The sequence below is a fragment of the Primulina eburnea genome, chromosome 15 (assembly GCF_022965805.1).
Source record: "Primulina eburnea isolate SZY01 chromosome 15, ASM2296580v1, whole genome shotgun sequence".
In the NCBI taxonomy this organism is placed as follows: Eukaryota; Viridiplantae; Streptophyta; class Magnoliopsida; order Lamiales; family Gesneriaceae; genus Primulina; species Primulina eburnea.
This window is the reverse complement of record NC_133115.1, coordinates 36719044-36740336: the sequence shown is the minus strand read 5'-3', so window position 1 is coordinate 36740336 and position 21293 is coordinate 36719044. Positions and strand designations below refer to the sequence as shown.

The 21293-nt window shown below is 40.7% G+C and overlaps 3 protein-coding genes across 3 annotated transcripts; all 3 read left to right on the top strand.

The window, feature by feature from the left end:
- The first annotated feature begins 718 nt into the window (after positions 1–718).
- Positions 719–2712, top strand: LOC140814600 (senescence-specific cysteine protease SAG39-like). Its single transcript, XM_073173632.1, is given in 3 exon segments — positions 719–1540; positions 1543–1890; positions 1981–2712. Coding segments are annotated over 3 exon segments (999 nt in total). The 5' UTR covers positions 719–1479; the 3' UTR covers positions 2571–2712.
- Positions 2713–3564: 852 nt separating this feature from the next.
- LOC140814451 (senescence-specific cysteine protease SAG39-like) lies at positions 3565–4922 on the top strand. The gene is made up of 2 exons (XM_073173450.1): positions 3565–4030; positions 4131–4922. The coding sequence occupies exons 1-2, from the start codon at positions 3601–3603 to the stop codon at positions 4715–4717; spliced, it is 1017 nt and encodes a 338-aa protein (XP_073029551.1). The 5' UTR covers positions 3565–3600; the 3' UTR covers positions 4718–4922.
- Positions 4923–8436: 3514 nt separating this feature from the next.
- LOC140815708 (uncharacterized) lies at positions 8437–9531 on the top strand. Its single transcript, XM_073174771.1, has one exon. The coding sequence runs from the start codon at positions 8437–8439 to the stop codon at positions 9529–9531; it is 1095 nt and encodes a 364-aa protein (XP_073030872.1).
- Positions 9532–21293: the final 11762 nt, after the last annotated feature.

Here is a 21293-nt window from a genome sequence, read left to right as displayed (position 1 = left end):
ATAGAGAAGAGTTCATTTAATTTACTTGTTTGGTTGTCGTTTTCTTTTTCAAGTGATATGTCATCCGTCTTTTTTCGATACTTCTAGGATATATATTTATTGAGGGCAAAAACTTGTGTTAGACGGTCTCACGGGTCGTATCCGTGAGACGAATCTCTTATTTGGGTCACACATGAAAAAGTATTACTTTTTATTCACACATGAAAAAGTATTACTTTTTATGCTAAAAGTATTATTTTTTATTGTGAATATGGGTAGAGGGTTGACTCGTCTCACAGATTATGATCCGTGAGACGGTCTCACATGAGACTCACTCTTTATTGAGATATTGCATTAATGATAATAGATTATTGAGATCATGCTATAAATTTGAATTGACATATGTTATATTATCTATATATTCTGCATATCATTTCATCTTCATCTAAATTGAATTGTTATTTTTTTTTTTTACTTTCTTTAATATATAGTGTATGGATGAGTAAACATTTTTTAGAGTTTGTTTCAATCCAGATTGTTTTACATGTGTGTTGTTTATTATCATTTACTAGTAATACAAGTTTTTGAGATTGAAATTTTAATTATATATATATTTTTTAATACATATTATATATAATTAGTAACTACACATACTTCATGCTAATTGCTATAAATAAAGGAGAGAGTTCTGTTTTTGTCCTTTAAAATGAAGGTATGAGATAATTTTTCTGTAGTTCAGCAGTCTCAATAGCTCAGAAATTTATATTTTGCTATCTTTTTAAGTATTTGTCTAGCCTTGATTGAATGAACTCACTGGGGATGGGGATAAATTTTGTCAATCGAAAAAAATGAAGAAAAGATAACACAGAACCAAGAAAGGGAAATCAAGCCAATGTAAATAATAATTAAGGCAGAAAAAAGGAAATAAAAGCACTGTAATTTGAAGGAACCAAAAATCAGAGCACATCAACTGCTCAACTGTCGCACCAGACGGCCATTTTTGTGTTATTCAGGGGTCTGTTGTTTGGCCCATGGATTCTCATGACTGAGTCAAAGGTAGAATGCGAGAATATAGATATGACTGTTGTTACAGAATCTTTGATCATCATTTGGATACTTTTCGATTCTGTTCTAGTTATAGTTCGAATCCATTAAAGAAAAGTTAATGATAATAATAAGACGTGGCTCATGAGGTCATCGACCTAATAACCAAAATAGATATCAGCAACAGAATATTTTAGGCAAAATGGAGCAACGTCCACGGAACTGAATCTCAAATGTCCTTCTACAACTTGCCGGGCATTCCAGGGACTTCGGTAAAGCTCCTTCCGTTACCTTCAAAGCGACAAGGAAAATCTGATGTGACCTTTGAAGAACACAGAACTCCATTAACTTTATAAATTCCTGTTGCCTAATGAATGGATTTCCAACACTTTCCATTCACATCACTAATTGGATTCATAGAAGAAAATTCCGCTTTCCAACGTATAATTATAAAGAATGGCCTTGTCACCTTCTTGGAAGCTGATTTTTGCTGCGATGGTGGCGTTGGTGATGTGGGCTGTGCATCTATGGCCGAGAGGCATGAGTCGTGGATGGCACAATATGGAAGAGTCTACAAAGACGATGCTGAGAAGGCGAAGAGATTCAAGATATTTAAGGAGAATGTGGATTACATTGAATCTTTTAATTCAGCTGGGACTCGCTCTTACAAACTTGCAGTAAATCAGTTTGCTGATTTGACCAACGAAGAGTTCCAAGCATCACGTAATGGATTCAAGATGAACTTCCACCACAAGTCATCAAAAATAATTTCGTCCTTCAGATATTCGAACATGACTGCAGTTCCACCGAGTGTTGATTGGAGAAAGAAGGGAGCTGTTACAGGTGTTAAAGACCAAGGACAATGCGGTGAGTTAAACAAACCATTAAAACTACACTAAAATCTTGTTTCTGCATATTTTTGGATGATTTTTCAAGTTCGTTGGGAAAAAAATACAGGATGTTGCTGGGCTTTTTCAGCCATTGCAGCCACGGAAGGAATCCACCAGCTCAAAACCGGAAAATTGATTTCGCTGTCCGAACAACAACTAGTGGATTGTGACACAAGTGAAGATCAAGGCTGCAATGGTGGTCTAATGGACTATGCATTTGAATACATGATTGGAAACGATGGCATAACCACAGAAGCTAACTACCCATACGACGGAGAGGATGGAACATGCAACTCCAATAAAGAGTCCTCCCATGTTGCCAAGATCACAGGCTACGAAGATGTCCCAGCGAACAGTGAGTCGTCATTGCTGCAATCGGTGGCTAACCAGCCAGTATCTGTTGCCATTGATGCTGGAGGATCCGATTTCCAATTCTACTCAAGTGGGGTTTTTACAGGAGAGTGTGGTACTGATCTAGACCACGGCGTTACTGTAGTTGGGTACGGAAAAACTAGCGGCGGAACCAAGTATTGGCTGGTTAAGAATTCGTGGGGAAGTACCTGGGGTGAGAATGGATACATTAGAATGGAAAGGGATATTGGTGCTGCAGAAGGGCTCTGTGGCATTGCCATGCAAGCTTCTTATCCAACTGTGTGAAATTGCTGATGTACAAGTCCCCCTAATACGTGTATTATACTGTAATTTTTATGATATATGCGTCATAATTTATGTGTATCCTTCCTTGTTCATATGCAGGTGGATTTACTTGTAAATCTAGCTTGTAAAAGCAAGGCATGTTATCTGGTTAAATCTTTGGTGGCAACTGATCGATTTTTATTGTTGTGGATGTTAATTATGAAGCACGTTCGAATAACTTTTATTTTGACATTATAAAAAATTGTATTCAACACTAGATATATTTAGATACAAGACCCCCACAATATTTCTTTATTTTGATCGCACATTTATTCGTCGACGATCCGAATCTGATGTCTGATTCCCATGATTTTTGGGCATTAAAATCCGTAATAAATTTTACATTCTCTCCAGCGTAGTCTTAGGTCCGGGTCTGATGTCTTATCTTCCCAGCTTCCTGTGATGCGTATTTTTAGAACTAAGGCAAGTACGTGGAAATATTGTCCTAATATGTATTATTCAAACCAAATGTTCACTGATTTCAAAAAAAAAAAAAACCAAATGTTCACTCCTAATTTTTTTTTTAAAAAAAAGGAAACTAGTTGATATTAGTAAACCCGTTTAATCGTTTACCACACCACTATTCTCACATTTTTATTACTTTTAAAATAATCTTATTAATAATAAAACCCATAAAAAAATAAATTATGATTATTAAAAAAATAATTAAGATAATAATATTGATAAAAAGAAAATAATAAATAAAGTGGGGTTACATGAATGAACAATGAATAACCATAAATTGAAAGTTACAAATGGGAATAAATGGCAAGTTTAATTTAAGTGAGTCGAGTAAATATGCATGAGAGTTAAAACTTGCGGGATCTAATTTATTCAAATCTCGCCCCTGGAGACTCGTTCAATAGATCATGATCAATTAAATGAATAGGTAGCTGTCAAGGAATTTATTACAACCTATAAATACCCCAATTCTTGCCTGTTCATTTCCATCTTACAATTAAGGTTTAATACAATAGTATAATTATCCTCCATGGCTTTCCAATTCGGTAAAATCATTTTTCTTGCACTTGTATCCCTTCTTGGGATGTATTCATCTGTAGCAACGTCTAGAAGCATTCCAGGCCGAACCATGGCCGAGAGACACGAGCAATGGATGATGCAATATGGTCGTGTATACAACGATGGCGTCGAGAAGGCCAAGCGATTCGAAATATTCAAGAACAATGTGGAGTTCATCGAATCTTCTAACCTTGACGAAACCAAGTCTTACAAGCTTGCCATCAATGAATTCGCAGATCTTGCCAATGAAGAGTTTCGCGCTTCTCGTGGCGGATACATGATATCACCCGACATGAAATTTTCCACAAACTTTAGACATGAAAATGTGACTAAAGTTCCAGCGAGCCTTGACTGGAGAGAGAAAGGAGCTGTTACTGGAGTAAAGAACCAATTTTCCTGTGGTAAGTCGAGACAAAAATTCGAGTAAATTAATGAATTTTTTCCGTAAAAGTTGAAATCTCGTTCTTACTTGACAACTCATGTATGCACATACGTACACAGGGTGTTGCTGGGCATTTTCAGCAGTTGCAGCCACGGAAGGAATCAACAGGATTAAAACAGGCAAGCTTGTCTCATTGTCCGAACAAGAACTAGTGGATTGTGATACCAAATCTAATCAGGGCTGCCACGGAGGATACATGAATGATGCGTTCAAATTCATAACTCACGAAGGCCTCTCAACAGAAGCCAAATATCCATACAAAGGAGCAAATGGCATGTGTAACACCAAAAAGGAATCCTCAAGAGTAGCAAAGATCACCGGATACGAAAAAGTGCCGGCTAATGATGAGTCAGCATTACTCAAGGCGGTGGCAAAGCAACCTGTGTCTGTGGCTATTGATGCGAGCGGACCCATTTTTCAGTTTTATGCAGGTGGCATATATACGGGTGAGTGTGGAACTAATCTAAATCATGGTGTCACAGTTGTTGGGTACGGAAAAAGCGAACACGGGAAAAAATATTGGTTGGTGAAGAATTCTTGGGGCGCAGCATGGGGCGAAAATGGATATGTAAAATTCGAGAGAGATTTTCGTGCTAAGGAAGGGCTTTGCGGGATAGCCATGGATGCCTCTTATCCAACTGCTTGAAATAATTGTTTCCAGAGCCATTTTTTGCTTCCTTAATAGTTGTGTGGGTTAACCAGTATTGTGAGGTTTGCATACTCTTAACTGTATACCTCTCAGACTCAACAACTCACATATATATGAGTCTGCTTTTTTTCCTTCTGATCATGTTTTCCCGATTAATTACTTCTGCATTTATCGAATGCAGATAATGAAATATCTTCTACAATTGAGCCAGTTTTTTCATCGTACGTACGAGAAATCTTGCATGCAATTATCAGCAAATATAAGCACATTTATCGTCAAGAGAATCTTCAACAAATAGCTATACATTTGAAGACATGATAAAAATTTATGAGGGCCGGATCAGATATCACAAAAAGTTAATAAATTTTTGGGGGACATGCAGGCAAAGAATTAAATATAATCAATAATCGGATGTAATTTTAAAGTCATTAAAACATATTTTATGCATGCATGCTCTTGCTCACGCTGAGATGATCTTCGATAACATATCGGCCATATGATATGAAGATTAAGAATCAATTGAACTTCCAAAACTAGTTAATCCTGTAGATGAAAAAATCTATAGTAAAGCACTATATTGTAATTTTTCACATTTTAAAAACTTCTCATGACTTAATTCTTCCAACCTATATATCCTTTATCTAGTTATTTAAATTTAATATTTTTTCACCTTACTAAAATTGTATAGATATAAAATATTTTAGGAACATGCATATATATATATATATATATATATATATATATATATATATATATATATATATATATATATATATATATATATATATATATATATATATATAGCTTGCACTTTAATTTGCAAGCTACTTGTTATATAACTGATGATATATATAAGTACAATGAATCGCACTATATATAATTGTCATAATGATAAAAATGAAATAATAAATGAAGTTGCAAAAACTAATGAACTTCCGAATTTAATTCACATTAATTCAACTTTTTATGAGGGGGTTCAGCTTTAGTATATTATCCACGAACAACTTTTTTAGTCTAATCTCACCCCCATGAAAGGTAGAGTAGATGCTACCTGTGGGGGCAGTGTTCTCACAGGATCTCAGCCATTGATTTTATATGGTGATTAAATATGGGCTTTTGATCACTTCATGGGGTGTATGTGTGTTTAAATCTGGGCCTTTGATCACCTCATGGAGGCAGTGCCTCACAAGATAGGGTGAAATGAACCCCCATGAAATATAATTGATCGTTTTTCCGTTCTTCATTATAGCCGTAAATGGGGTCACATGAATGAACAATGAATTGCCATAAAAGTGAAAGTGATCACAAATGGGAATAAATGTCATGATTAATTTTATTAAGTGAAAGTCTCACAATAAATATGAGTGAAAAATTGTGTCGACAATGGGAATTTGATCCTTCATATCCTCTACACGAGTCGAATCATCACGAATGCCAAAAGCTTGGAAGGTATGCACTATCAGTACCCCTTGTATTTTCAACTTTTTAAAATTCGTAAAATCAGAATAGACTCGGATAAAAAAAAATTTGTTCTGAGCCGTCCCTTCATTTTCTAATAGACATGATTTTGGGTACAGATTTGATGGTGGGCACATCTTAAGGAGATGGAAGGGGGAAAAGATAAAGTTTGGTGATGACTCCCTAAGTTTAAATTAATGGAGTTCTTTAGAATGTATCTGCGGTTCCCAAGGCCAACACTACCTTCAAATAAAAGGCCCAATATCTCAAATCACATTCGAGGTCAGATTGCTTCTTTGTCAATTCAACTTTGTTCATTTTTTGTGCAGGATCAAAATGAATCTATGATATGCAGGATTATCAAGTGACCACCATATTTCTGTATTGGACACCAAAACTTGAAAGAAGAAATGATACATTGATGTTTGGAGTATTTGATGTGTTGGAGAGGAGTAAAAGAGACACCAACCATTTAGAACCGATTGCCACAGAAATTTAGTAACCAACAACGACTGCATTTACAAAATATGTTTAAAATATTTTTATGAAAACTTTATGTTGTTACGGTGAGTGACTCTACAATAGCAACAATAGCAATCTCATTCCTTGGGTAAGTTATAAATTAAGCCATTTGAATTTTTGTTTCGGCATTAATGTCATGGTATATGTCTTAATTAGTCACATTTTCTTACTATAATAATCATGTTAAAATCAGACTTTGTAGTCAACGTTGTACTGACTATACGTAATAGGTTTCTAAAATTGCTGCAATTTTAGTTTTGCTAATTCCAAGTATAAGCTTACACAGTCAATTAAGTAATGTAACCAAACAAAGTTCTTTGACATCCTTGGTTTGATGCATCATTGATATGAGAGGTGGCGAAAATTAACAGCACGAAACAAGCAAAATTTGTTCTTCCCCATCTCAGCTAAGAAACTAAAAATATATTACAAGCAGTGGAAAAATCTTGACTGATTTGTAACATTGTGGCTTATATTTTGAAACTTGGATTAGGAAGCCAGATATTAGAAATGTTTGAGATGATGATATGGATCAGGTCCTTCAGGACTCACTCTTTCAGGCCATTTGTTGGAGCTTTGATTCATCTCTTTGGTTCCAAATCGAGCCTCCAGGGACCGTCTTGCCAATGTTATAGGCTTCACAGGGTGAGCTACAATAACTGCAGATGAGAACAAGAGCCAAGTTATAAGGCACATTATGTAGTGCTTGAAGCCAGACATCGTAATTTGTCTTAGCGGATCTTACATGGCTGGTTAATAGATAGCGGACCCTTTATATATTGTTTCTCGAGTGCATTTGTTCTTATCTTGTCTAGGCCGAATGAGATTCAAAAGCCACGTTCATGTCATTTTTGTTGAGGCGTCGACTTCAGTTGCTGTCGTTGAAAGAAAACAAAGCCCACATTCATTCTGTTAGAAATTCACTGGTTTAACTTTTCATGCTCATGGATAAAGCAAAGTCCACACAAGATATACATTTTCGAATGGATATTGCTGATACAGAAACAGAAATTCAATGGACAGAAGGCAATACTTTATTAACTTTGGAGTGTGATCGTTGATTTGGTCTTCGTTGGCAGATTTGATGATTGGTCTTATTGACAATGCCTACCTTGATGGGATGGGATCTTACTCCGATCCCTCTAAATGCGCAGAAAGATTCCTCATGATCACAAGTTCCACGTTACTTCATGAGCCAGAGAGAAATGCGGAAGGTAGGAGCAACGAAGAAGAAGATGATATATTAGAAAGAATAACGTACGAGATTCATGTATCTAATTTGTTTTTGGGTTTTTATCTTTTGGATGGCTAGTCACCAAAAGGCTATACTACAGAAGATCACAACGCAATTAGCTCGCCCTTGGTATTAGAGTCAGTTACTTGTTACTCAGCTTCTGTTAGTTGGCTTCAGTTGATTAGTTAGTTTAGCTTCTGTTAACTGCTTACTTGTATAAATAGGACATATGAGCTACTGATTTTCCCTCTCTCGAAATAATATTTCTTTCAATTCATCATTCATAATATGGTATCAGAGCAAACCTAATTTTTTTCCGTCTCCAACTGGATCGCCGGATGCATTCTCCGATCACTGCTTATCTTTCTCGTTGATCGTAATCACAGCTGCATTCTCCGATCACTGAGGTCCTTCATCGAATATCTACTGGATTAAATTCCGATCTACGGTGAGTTCATTTCATCTCCGAATCCATAATCTTCTCAAATAGAAGCACACATCCATGGCAAACACAAATCAATCTGCGTGGAATTTGCCATCACGATCGGTATTTGATGATCCTTCGAGCCCCTATTTTCTACACCATTCAGATAATCCAGGGCTCATACTTGTCTCTCAACCCCTCACGGGTGATAATTTTGCATCATGGAGTAGAGCGATGCGAATTGCTCTTTCCGTTAAAAACAAGCTGGGATTTGTTGATGGTTCGATTTCCAAACCAGCCGCTTCTGAAGATACCTTGCTTAATGCGTGGATCAGGAACAATAATATAGTCATTTCATGGCTGTTAAACTCAGTGTCTAAAGACATATCAGCAAGCATATTATTTGCGGAATCAGCGAAAGAAATTTGGACTGATCTCCAGGATCGTTTTCAACAAAGCAATGGGCCTAGAATCTTTCAACTACGCAGAGACCTCATCACCCTCAGACAAGATCAAGATCCGGTCAGTGTTTATTTTACCAAAATCAAAGCTATTTGGGAAGAACTGAATCACTTTCGACCTATGTGCAACTGCGGAAAATGTAGCTGTGGTGGAGTCAAAAATTTAGAAACTTACTTTCAAATGGATTACACCATGATTTTTCTTATGGGGCTAAATGATTCATTTCATCACATTAGAAGTCAAGTATTACTTCTCGATCCACTGCCACCGATCAGCCGTGTATTTGCTCTAATGGTCCAAGAAGAAAGACAGCGATCCATTGGCACCCAAATTTCTGTGAATGCATCAAACCAGCACATGGCATTCACAATCAAGAATGAAGAATTTTCCAATCCAAACTCCATGAGTGTGCCAAATCGTAATATGGCCTTTGCAAACAAGAATGATCAAACTCAGTCACATCTCCGTAGTAAGCCACCACCGAGATTTCCAAGAGGCAGACCATTTTGCACTCATTGTAATATTCATGGCCATACAGTTGAAACATGCTATAAAATACATGGTTTTCCACCGGGCCTCAAAACCAGATATAAATCAGGGACCAAGAATTATGCAGCTCTAGTCAATCATGGGGCTGATCAAGGTTATCACTCTAATCAATCTGAAAGTTCCCCCAGATTAACATTGACAAAAATCAAATGGAACAACTAATGGCCTTAATGATTCGTCAGCTTTCTGGCACTGATAAAAATGACAACCACCTTGAAAGTGCCAACCATCTATCTATCTCAGGTACATGTTTATCCGTTTCAATCCCAAGTATACTCGATTCGGCTAATCATTGGATAGTTGATTCGGGTGCTTCTAGACATATTTGCTCCACTATAAGTATGTTTACTTCTCTAAAGGCAGTGGAGAATTCGAGAGTAACACTACCTAATGGTGCATATGTGGATGTTCGTTTGTGTGGTGACATTAGACTGGGAGATTCTTTACTTCTATTGGACGTCCTTTATATACCAGATTTCAGATTTAATTTGTTGTCTGTCGGCTCTCTTATTGGAAATACGCAAAATATGATTAGTTTCTACTGTAATTCATTCATCATCCAGGACATGACAACAAAGAAGATGATTGGCAAGGGTAAGAGGATGGAAGGTTTATATGTTCTTGATGCTCGCTCATTGCACTCAGAAGTCTCGGTCAATCAAGTTGGAGTGCAAATTTGGCACAGTCGCCTTGGACATCCATCAATAAAGGTTCTTCAGAATTTAAAGACACTTATTTCCTTTGATAAGATTGATTCTCATTGTGAAATACCTTGTTCGATATGTCCCATAGCAGAACAGAGAAGGTTACCTTTTGTTTCGCTTAATAACAAGTCTTCAAATGCATTTGATCTTGTACATTGTGATACATGGGGGCCTTATCATGTCCACACAGTCAATAAACAACGGTTCTTTCTAACTCTAGTGGATGATTGCACAAGATTCACATGGATCTTTCTAATGCAACACAAATCCGAGGCATTAGGTGTAATCTCCAGGTTTTGCACCATGGTTGAGACACAATTTGATAGAAGAATCAAGGCATTTCGAACCGACAATGCTAAAGAACTTGCTTTTACAGAACTCTTTCAAGCTAAGGGGATATTACACCAATTTTCATGTGTCGAAACGCCTCAACAAAACTCGGTTGTAGAGAGAAAACATCAACACCTACTCAATGTGGCTCGTTCTTTATTTTTTCAGTCAAAGGTGCCTCTAGATTTATGGAATGAGTGTGTCATGACTGCTACTTACATAGTGAATCGGATCCCTTCTCCGTCCAGTCAAAACAAGTCATCGTATGAACTGTTGTATCAGAAATCAGTTGATTACTCTTACTTTCGAGTTTTCGGATGTCTTGCTTTTGCATCCACCCTCACAGCTCATCGTGACAAATTTATGCCACGTGCCCGCATATGTGTGTTTTTGGGATATCCACCAGGCATGAAAGGATACAAGCTATTTGATATAAGGAACAAGGAGATATTTGTTTCACGCGATGTACATTTTCATGAATCAATCTTCCCTTTTTCTTATATGTCGTTTGGAACAGAGATCGTTGATCCATTCCCATTCACTGTTCTTCCACAACCAGCTCCTGTTGACACACAAGTTCCTCTGGAATGTCTTTTTCAGCCTCCTACCCATATAGACACAACACTAAATGATCCTACACATATCCCACATGAGCCACATGACATGGTCGATGGAGATGCTCTTGGTGATTCTCGAGTCCCTGTCTCTGATTCATTATCTTTACCCGTCACTCGCCACTCCTCCAGGTCGTCTCGACCACCTTCCTACTTAAAGGATTACCACTGTCATATGCTCAAATACAATTCTCCGCCTACTTCGACGAGTGCATACCCTCTCGTTCAGTACATATCATATGATTCCTTATCTCCATCTTATAGAACTTTTGTGCTCAATGTTTCCTCTCACAGTGAACCGCAATTCTATCATCAAGCTATCAAATGCGATCTTTGGCGTGCAGCAATGACAGAAGAACTTGATGCAATGCAGACCAACCACACGTGGTCTGTGGTTCCACTTCCAGCGGGGAAACAACCAATTGGTTGTCGTTGGGTATATAAATTCAAATACAATTCTGATGGCTCCATTAACAGACATAAGGCTCGCTTGGTTGCTAAAGGATACACGCAACAAGAAGGCGTGGATTTCTTTGAAACCTTCTCCCCGGTTGCCAAATTAGCTACTGTCAAAGTTCTTCTTGCCTTAGCAGCAAGTAAAAATTGGGTCCTTGTTCAACTTGACATCAACAATGCCTTTTTAAATGGTGACCTCTCCGAAGAAGTATACATGGATCTTCCTCTTGGACTTCCTACCCCTGATATGCATTGTCCGGCAGGTACAAAACTTGTATGTAAACTTCACAGATCACTTTATGGTCTTCGCCAAGCGTCTAGGCAGTGGTATATCAAGTTTTCCCATGCCTTGCTGGACTCTGGCTTTAGGCAGTCTTCTTCTGATCATACCATGTTCACTCGGGGTTCGGGCAACTCCTTCTTAGCCTTGCTTGTATACGTTGATGATATTATCATCGCAGGCCCATCTCTTCATCTCATTCAAGAACTCAAATGTGATATTCAAAGCAGATTTAAGCTTAAGGATCTAGGACACCTCAAGTACTTCCTTGGTCTTGAAATAGCGAGGGCATCTAAGGGAATTTATCTATCCCAACGACAATATACGCTGCAATTACTTGAAGACACTGGTCTTCTGTCTTGCAAACCAGCAACAGTACCCATGACACCACACACACGCCTTAGTTCTCTTGATGGAGATCCACTTCCAGACTCCACCCATTATAGACGTCTCATTGGCCGTCTTTTATATCTAACACTATCCAGACCAGACATAATGTTTGCAGTGCACAAGCTCAGTCAATTTATGTCCAAACCACGAACAACTCACCTAAATGCAGTATATCAAGTTCTACGGTACCTCAAAGCTAGTCCTGGTCAAGGGATCTTCTTTCCAGCTGCATCTGACATTCAATTAAGAGCCTTCTCAGATGCTGATTGGGCTAATTGTGCTGATACAAGGAAGTCAACAACAGGTTTTTGTGTTTTTCTTGGTGAGGCCTTGGTCTCATGGAAAACTAAAAAGCAGATGACAATTTCCCGGTCGTCCACTGAGGCCGAGTACAGGGCACTAGCTACTACAACAAGTGAAGTGTTATGGCTCACACAATTACTCAAGGACCTCAATATCACCTTGTCAACACCGGCCACAATATTATGTGATAATCGATCCGCAATTCATCTCGCCAACAATCCCATGTTTCACGAACGTACCAAACATATTGAGATTGACTGTCATTTCATTCGCAATAAAATCAAGGATGGATCTATCAAGCTTTTACCTATTCGTTCTCATCTACAGCTTGCAGACATGTTCACAAAGCCACTCTCTCTGCCCACTCTATCTCATTTGATGTCCAAGATGTCTGTACAAAATATTTACAGTACATCTTGAGGGGGCGCTATTAGAGTCAGTTACTTGTTACTCAGCTTCTGTTAGTTGGCTTCAGTTGATTAGTTAGTTTAGCTTCTGTTAACTGCTTACTTGTATAAATAGGACATATGAGCTACTGATTTTCTGTAGTGACCCGTTCCAGAATCACCTACTAATTGAAAACTAAGCATGCAATTAACTTAATAATTACTAATCAGAGATAATAGCGGAAACAACTAACAAATGATAGTTATACAACCCAAACGAACTCTAGAACAACTCAAAAGAAGGTAAAGAATATCTGGTACAACCATATCGAATCAAATGATACCGAAACTAAACCAACCGGCTACTCAACGTCCTCCTCCTGCTCCTCCGGAACCATCCAACCTGAGACCTGCCCCGTGGGAATGGGGTGTCCAAGATAAACAAAACCGAGGACGTGAGCGATAAGAACGCCCAGTACAAAAGTATGAGTATACAAACCTATATGAAATGCACATGCTATGATATGATACCAGGGTAGTCAAGAAACAGGAATCACAAAGGATCTCAACAATGCTCAGTCTAGAGGCGCCAAGTGGATAGTGCCGCGCGGTCCAACCTCTGGGTCACTGCATCCACTACAAGACAGACGTGGACCTAAAATGTCCCGGACCACCGAAGCCCTCCCGACCCGTCGGCCACTGTGTACTCTCGGTGTCCATGCGTCCACAAGACAGGGCTGAGCGGCCCCAAGATATAGCTTATCTCGAAAGAGATACAGCTCAACAGCAAAGGCTATCTCGAAGGAGATACGGCTCAACATGAAATGCAACGTGCAGTAATAAACGTGACATAATAGCATGCACCATATGACATATATCAATGCACCACATAATCATGCAACACATATATGAATGTATACTCAACCAGGATATCTCGGATAGTACTTTCGTACCTCTATCACTGCAATCCTAATCCACTGGAACAACCAGACAACAGGTCTAATCCAAGCCTATTCATCAAAAGCATACCCAATGAACAATACTACCATGCTCGGCTAGCAAAACCAGTACTCCCTAGTACTACCAAAGGTTTAGGGTTAACCTTCGTCCGTCGACAGCCCTTTGATGTCGATTGCCTCGAAACTCAGGCGTCGCTATGGTACCACTCCTGGCAGCTCCCGGCTATCGCTCGACCAACAATTAATTCCTAGAAACCTTCCAACTCTCCAAAATGAGAGAAAACTCAAGAAATTGGCAAGTAAAAATGAGGAAATCCGAGCACTATTTATAGGCCATGTTCGGATCGTCCGAACCCTCTTCGGAACGTCCGAACTCCTACGTGTCCATCGGCTCTTGACAGCTCATGATCGGATCCTCCGATCATACACTTCGGACCGTCCGATCATGCACGTGTCCAGCTGCTCTTGACACCTCATGATCGGATCCACCGAACCTACACTTCGGAACGTCCGAATTCCCACGTGTCGATCAACTCTTGACACCTAATGATCGGATCCACCGAACTCACTTCGGACCTTCCGAACTCTTCGGTGCTTCCGAACCATCTTCGGACCTTCCGATCATGATTAATCACCATTAATCCGTTAATTACCCAATTCGGCATTCGGGCTACTACATTCTCCCCCCCTTAAAAGATTTCGTCCTCGAAATCAGGCTTAGAGAATGAACAAAATGAAATAACAACATCGTTCTTATATCTCAATTGTTGTTGAATACAACTGATATCTCGATTACAATTGAAAAACACAAACATATACAAAGCACAACTCAAAAGAGCTCTGGATGTTCTGAACGCATACGACTCTCTAACTCCCAAGTGGCTTCTTCAGTGCCTCTGCGCTGCCACTGCACTAAGACAAGAGGAATGATCTTATTCCGCAACACCTTGTCTTTGCGATCGAGAATCTGAACTGGTCGCTCCACGTAAGACAAATCTGATTCAAGTTGAACTTCAGAGGGATGCAAGATGTGAGACTCATCTGCTACGTATCGTCTCAACAAAGATACGTGGAACACATCATGAATACCGGACAAATACGGAGGTAATGCTAACCTGTAAGCTAAATCTCCCACACATTCTAGAATCTCAAAAGGACCAATGAATCTCGGAGATAGCTTACCCTTGAGACCAAATCTCAAAATCCTGCGAAAAGGCGAAACTCGGAGAAACACTTTCTCACCTGGCTGAAAATAAAGAGGTCGCCGCTTGGTGTTCGCATAACTAGCCTGTCGATCCTGGGCAATCTTAATCCGCTTCTTGATTACTGCAACTTTATCAATAGCCTGCTGGACTAACTCCGGTCCCTCAACATGTCGTTCACCAACTTCGTCCCAGAATAAAGGAGTACGACAACGTCGCCCATACAACGCCTCAAATGGTGCCATACCAATACTACGATGGTAGCTGTTGTTGTACGCGAACTCAATCAAAGGCAAATGATCCTGCCAAGCGGGTCCGAAATCCATAACACAGGCTCGCAACATATCCTCAAGCGTACGGATAGTCCTCTCTGACTGACCGTCAGTCTCCGGATGATAAGCAGTACTCAGACTCAGTGTAGTACCCAAAACTGACTGGAAACTACCCCAAAACCGTGAGGTAAAACGAGGATCTCTGTCACTGACAATACTGACAGGCACTCCATGCAAACGTACAATCTCCTGAATGTACAATCGAGCCATACGATCGAAAGTGAAATCCCGGTTATAAGACAGAAAATGAGCAGACTTGGTGAGTCGATCCACCACTACCCAAATAGCGTCACTATTTCTCGACGATAATGGCAAGTGAGTAATGAAATCCATCGCGATATGCTCCCACTTCCATTCAGGAATAGGTAGATTCAACAATAATCCTCCAGGTCGACGGTGCTCTGCCTTAACCTGTTGACAAACAAGACACTTGGAAACAAACTGATAAACACTGCGCTTCATCCCTTTCCACCAAAATCGTGTCCTCAAGTCTTTATACATCTTATTACTTCCTGGATGAATACTCAACTTACTTCGATGAGCATGAGATAAAATCTCCTCCCTCAAAGTATCATCTTCTGGTACTACAACTCGATTAGACAAACACAGAAGACCATTAGACTGATAATGGAAACCGCTATCTCCACCCGCTAACCGAGCTAATCTCTGAGTCTTGAGATCAGACATCTGAGCATCTCGAATCCGAGCGAACAAGGCTGGCTCAGATAAAATGGTAGCAACACGAATGCTCTCCATACCTTTCCGATGTTTGAAATTAAATCCCAACGAACAACAATCCTGAATAGTACTAATCATAGCACTGGTCTGAAGTGCAGAAACTCTCACTTTGCGACTAAGAGCATCAGCTGTGAGATTTGCAGATCCTGGATGGTACTTGATCTCGCAGTCATAATCTTTCAGCAAATCCATCCAACGACGTTGCCTCATGTTCAACTCAGCCTGAGTGAACAGATATTTCAGACTCTTATGATCAGTAAAGATTTCAAACTTAACCCCGTACAAGTAATGACGCCAAATCTTCAGCGCGAACACAATAGCTGCCAACTCTAGATCATGAGTAGGATACTTCTCCTCGTGAGATTTCAGCTGTCTGGAAGCATAAGCAATCACATGACCGTTTTGCGTCAACACACACCCTAAGCCTTGAGAAGAGGCATCGGTGTAAACACTGAAACCATCAGATCCTGACGGTAACGCCAAAACAGGTGCAGAAGTCAGAAGTCGACGAAGCTCTCTGAAACTATCTTCGCACTCAGATGACCACTCAAATGGAACATCCTTCCGAGTAAGTTGCGTCAAAGGTCTAGCTACCTGGGAGAAATTCACGATGAAGCGACGATAATACCCTGCTAGACCTAGAAAACTACGGATCTCAGCCACCGTCGTAGGTCGTGACCAATTTAGCACTGCCTCAATCTTGCTGGGATCCACAGAAATTCCTTCCTTGGAAATCACATGACCAAGGAATACTACCCGATCAATCCAGAACTCGCACTTACTCAGCTTAGCATACAATTGCTTCCCGCGAAGAATCTGCAACACAATCCTCAAGTGCTGGACATGCTCTTCCACACTATGAGAATAGATCAAGATATCGTCAATGAAAACCACCACAAACTGATCCAGAAAATCTCGGAAGACTCGGTTCATCAGATTCATGAACACCGCTGGCGCATTCGTCAATCCGAATGGCATAACTAGAAACTCGTAATGCCCATAACGAGTACGAAATGCAGTCTTGGAAATATCATCATCTCTGACTCTCATCTGATGATAACCTGATCGCAAGTCGATCTTGGAGTAAACAGAAGTACCCTGAAGCTGATCGAACAAGTCATCAATACGGGGTAATGGGTACTTGTTTTTGATCGTCACCCGATTCAGCTGGCGATAATCAATGCACAACCGCATCGATCCATCCTTCTTCTTGACAAACAAGACTGGAGCTCCCCAAGGCGAAACACTCGGGCGAATATAACCCTTATCAAGAAGATCCTGCAATTGCTGCTTCAGCTCTCTCATCTCTGACGGAGCCAGACGATAGGGGGCACGAGAAATCGGTGCAGTCCCTGGCATTAACTCAATGCCAAACTCCACCTCTCTAACCGGAGGAAAACCAGGAATCTCTTCTGGAAATACATCAGGAAATTCACAAACCACTGGAATATCCTCTATACCAACACTACCTGTGGACGTATCAATTGCATAGATGAGGTAGCCTTCCCCACCCGCCTCTAAAGCACGACAGGCTTTCAGAGCAGATACTACTGGCATCGGAGGTCGCGCTCCCTCACCATAGAAAAACCAACTAGAGCTCTCAGTCGTACGAAACTGAACAAGCTTCTGGTAACAATCCACAGTAGCTCGGTAGGTAGTCACAATGTCTATACCCAAAATACAGTCAAAATCTTCCATCTCCAGAATCATAAGATTCGCAGTCAACTCGTTACCCTCAAAATCTAAAGGACAACCCATCACTAGACGCTTGGCTAAAACCGAATGACCCATCGGGGTAGAAACAGAAAGAATGACGTCTAGAGAAACATACGGTAACTTATGACGTTTAACGAATCGTGCAGAAATGAATGAATGAGATGCTCCGGTATCTATAAGAACAAAAGCAGGAATACCGCATAAACAAAAAGTACCTGCTATGACTCTCTCGGTCTCGTCTGCAGCCTGATCCTGGTTCAACGCAAAAACTTGACCTTGGGCACGAGGTCGAAGATTCGAACTACCCACTGTCTGACCCTGCCTCCTCTGCTGAACAGTCGTCTGAGATCCAGAACCAGATCCTGCTCCACCTCGCAACTGAGGACAATTCTTCTTAATATGCCCCATCTCTCCGCACTGATAACAAGCTCCTGCGGCTACTCGGCATTGCTCCGATGGATGGTTCTTCCCACAATGCGCACAAGACTCCTTCTTCTTACCAAAGCGGAAAACACCGCTAGATCGAGATCCAGATCCAGAAGAAGACGAACCAGATTTCTTGAACGACTGAGATCGAGGCCTCAAAGTACTCGGAGGTCTAGAAGAAAGAATAGCCCTACCACGCTGGAGACTGATCTCTGCCTGGCGACACCGGTTCACTAACCCATCATAAGAAGTAGGATTATCACAGACAGTGACTCGATCAAAGATCTCCTGATTAAGGCCCTGGAGGAAATGATCATACTTGGCCTCAGAACTGCCACTGATATGAGGAGCGAAGGGTAATAACTCAAAGAATTTCTGCTGATACTCATCAACAGACATACTCCCCTGCTTCAGGTTCAAGAGCTCAATCGTCTTGGCCTGGCGAAGGGCTGGAGGAAAGTACAGCTGCATGAACGCTGCACGGAAATCGGCCCAAGTCGCTCTACCCTGAGACTGAACTATCGGCGCAGAAGTCGATCGCCACCACCTGCGAGCACGGCCCTCAAGAAGAAAACTAAGGGTCTCCATCTTCTGCTCATCGGTGCACTGGAATGCGCGGAAACAACTCTCCATGCGCTCTAACCAATCCTCCGCATCATCGGGAGTCTCACCGCCAACTAAAGGCTTAGGCCCCATCTGCATGAAACGATGCATATCGAAACGCCTAGGGCCATCCCGACGATGACGATGCTCATGGTGACGCCTATGATCATCCTGGTCACCCCATCGACCTACACTCCCCTGACTACTCCCGTCATCAAAATGGTCAGCCATCGCTACAAGATAGAATAGGGAAAATGGTCAACGGAAATCCCAAAACAGAATCTATACGCATGCTCTGATACCATAAATGTAGTGACCCGTTCCAGAATCACCTACTAATTGAAAACTAAGCATGCAATTAACTTAATAATTACTAATCAGAGATAATAGCGGAAACAACTAACAAATGATAGTTATACAACCCAAACGAACTCTAGAACAACTCAAAAGAAGGTAAAGAATATCTGGTACAACCATATCGAATCAAATGATACCGAAACTAAACCAACCGGCTACTCAACGTCCTCCTCCTGCTCCTCCGGAACCATCCAACCTGAGACCTGCCCCGTGGGAATGGGGTGTCCAAGATAAACAAAACCGAGGACGTGAGCGATAAGAACGCCCAGTACAAAAGTATGAGTATACAAACCTATATGAAATGCACATGCTATGATATGATACCAGGGTAGTCAAGAAACAGGAATCACAAAGGATCTCAACAATGCTCAGTCTAGAGGCGCCAAGTGGATAGTGCCGCGCGGTCCAACCTCTGGGTCACTGCATCCACTACAAGACAGACGTGGACCTAAAATGTCCCGGACCACCGAAGCCCTCCCGACCCGTCGGCCACTGTGTACTCTCGGTGTCCATGCGTCCACAAGACAGGGCTGAGCGGCCCCAAGATATAGCTTATCTCGAAAGAGATACAGCTCAACAGCAAAGGCTATCTCGAAGGAGATACGGCTCAACATGAAATGCAACGTGCAGTAATAAACGTGACATAATAGCATGCACCATATGACATATATCAATGCACCACATAATCATGCAACACATATATGAATGTATACTCAACCAGGATATCTCGGATAGTACTTTCGTACCTCTATCACTGCAATCCTAATCCACTGGAACAACCAGACAACAGGTCTAATCCAAGCCTATTCATCAAAAGCATACCCAATGAACAATACTACCATGCTCGGCTAGCAAAACCAGTACTCCCTAGTACTACCAAAGGTTTAGGGTTAACCTTCGTCCGTCGACAGCCCTTTGATGTCGATTGCCTCGAAACTCAGGCGTCGCTATGGTACCACTCCTGGCAGCTCCCGGCTATCGCTCGACCAACAATTAATTCCTAGAAACCTTCCAACTCTCCAAAATGAGAGAAAACTCAAGAAATTGGCAAGTAAAAATGAGGAAATCCGAGCACTATTTATAGGCCATGTTCGGATCGTCCGAACCCTCTTCGGAACGTCCGAACTCCTACGTGTCCATCGGCTCTTGACAGCTCATGATCGGATCCTCCGATCATACACTTCGGACCGTCCGATCATGCACGTGTCCAGCTGCTCTTGACACCTCATGATCGGATCCACCGAACCTACACTTCGGAACGTCCGAATTCCCACGTGTCGATCAACTCTTGACACCTAATGATCGGATCCACCGAACTCACTTCGGACCTTCCGAACTCTTCGGTGCTTCCGAACCATCTTCGGACCTTCCGATCATGATTAATCACCATTAATCCGTTAATTACCCAATTCGGCATTCGGGCTACTACATTTTCCCTCTCTCGAAATAATATTTCTTTCAATTCATCATTCATAATACTTGGGATTCCAGTGACAAAATAAATCTAATATTTAAATGATAAACCAAATATTTGATTGAAGACTTTTCTTGTTTTGTATACCAAAATCAAATTTCATTTCCATCTGTTGTAATAAGCTTTTCATCCAAGTAAAGAAAGTAAATGCATGCGTACACCTCATGAGAAGCTTTGGGTTACTTTACATGATCCCATGAATGAATGAGTCGCGGGCAATTGCAATTATGTATTGACAACTCAACAGTACTAAGAGAGCTTCAAGGAAGCTTAACAGTACTGTCGAAAGAAAACTGTGAAGGACAATGATTTATGCATATGCATGTTCCAGCCATTAATTCCACCAAATTGTGCGGCATTCATAGTGTTTTTATCTGATTCAATCTTTTCATCAAATGAGATATGATGATAGGGGGGCCCATTTATCTTTTCTTAATGCCGACCAAGTCCGGATGTGCAGCGTCATGCATGTCGACCCCTCTTTTTATTATTTTCTTATCAAGTTCTGCACTACTTGTGGACTTTCTTGAACGTTGAGAAGATGATCAACGTATCCAGGCACCGGTAATACTTCGTTAAAAGTTTATGTCACGTCCCGATATCGGAGTTAATCAACACCGATGTTTTTTAATAATCGCACAATCGAAAACAACA

What these genes read in the sequence shown, in the direction of transcription:
- LOC140815708 (XM_073174771.1), top strand. Translation starts at nt 8,437, where the DNA reads ATGGCAAACACAAATCAATCTGCGTGGAATTTGCCATCACGATCGGTA.
- LOC140814451 (XM_073173450.1), top strand. Translation starts at nt 3,601, where the DNA reads ATGGCTTTCCAATTCGGTAAAATCATTTTTCTTGCACTTGTATCCCTT. An exon ending in AAAGAACCAATTTTCCTGTG is followed by an intron (nt 4,031 to 4,130) that starts GTAAGTCGAGAC and finishes ATACGTACACAG; the next exon opens with GGTGTTGCTGGGCATTTTCA.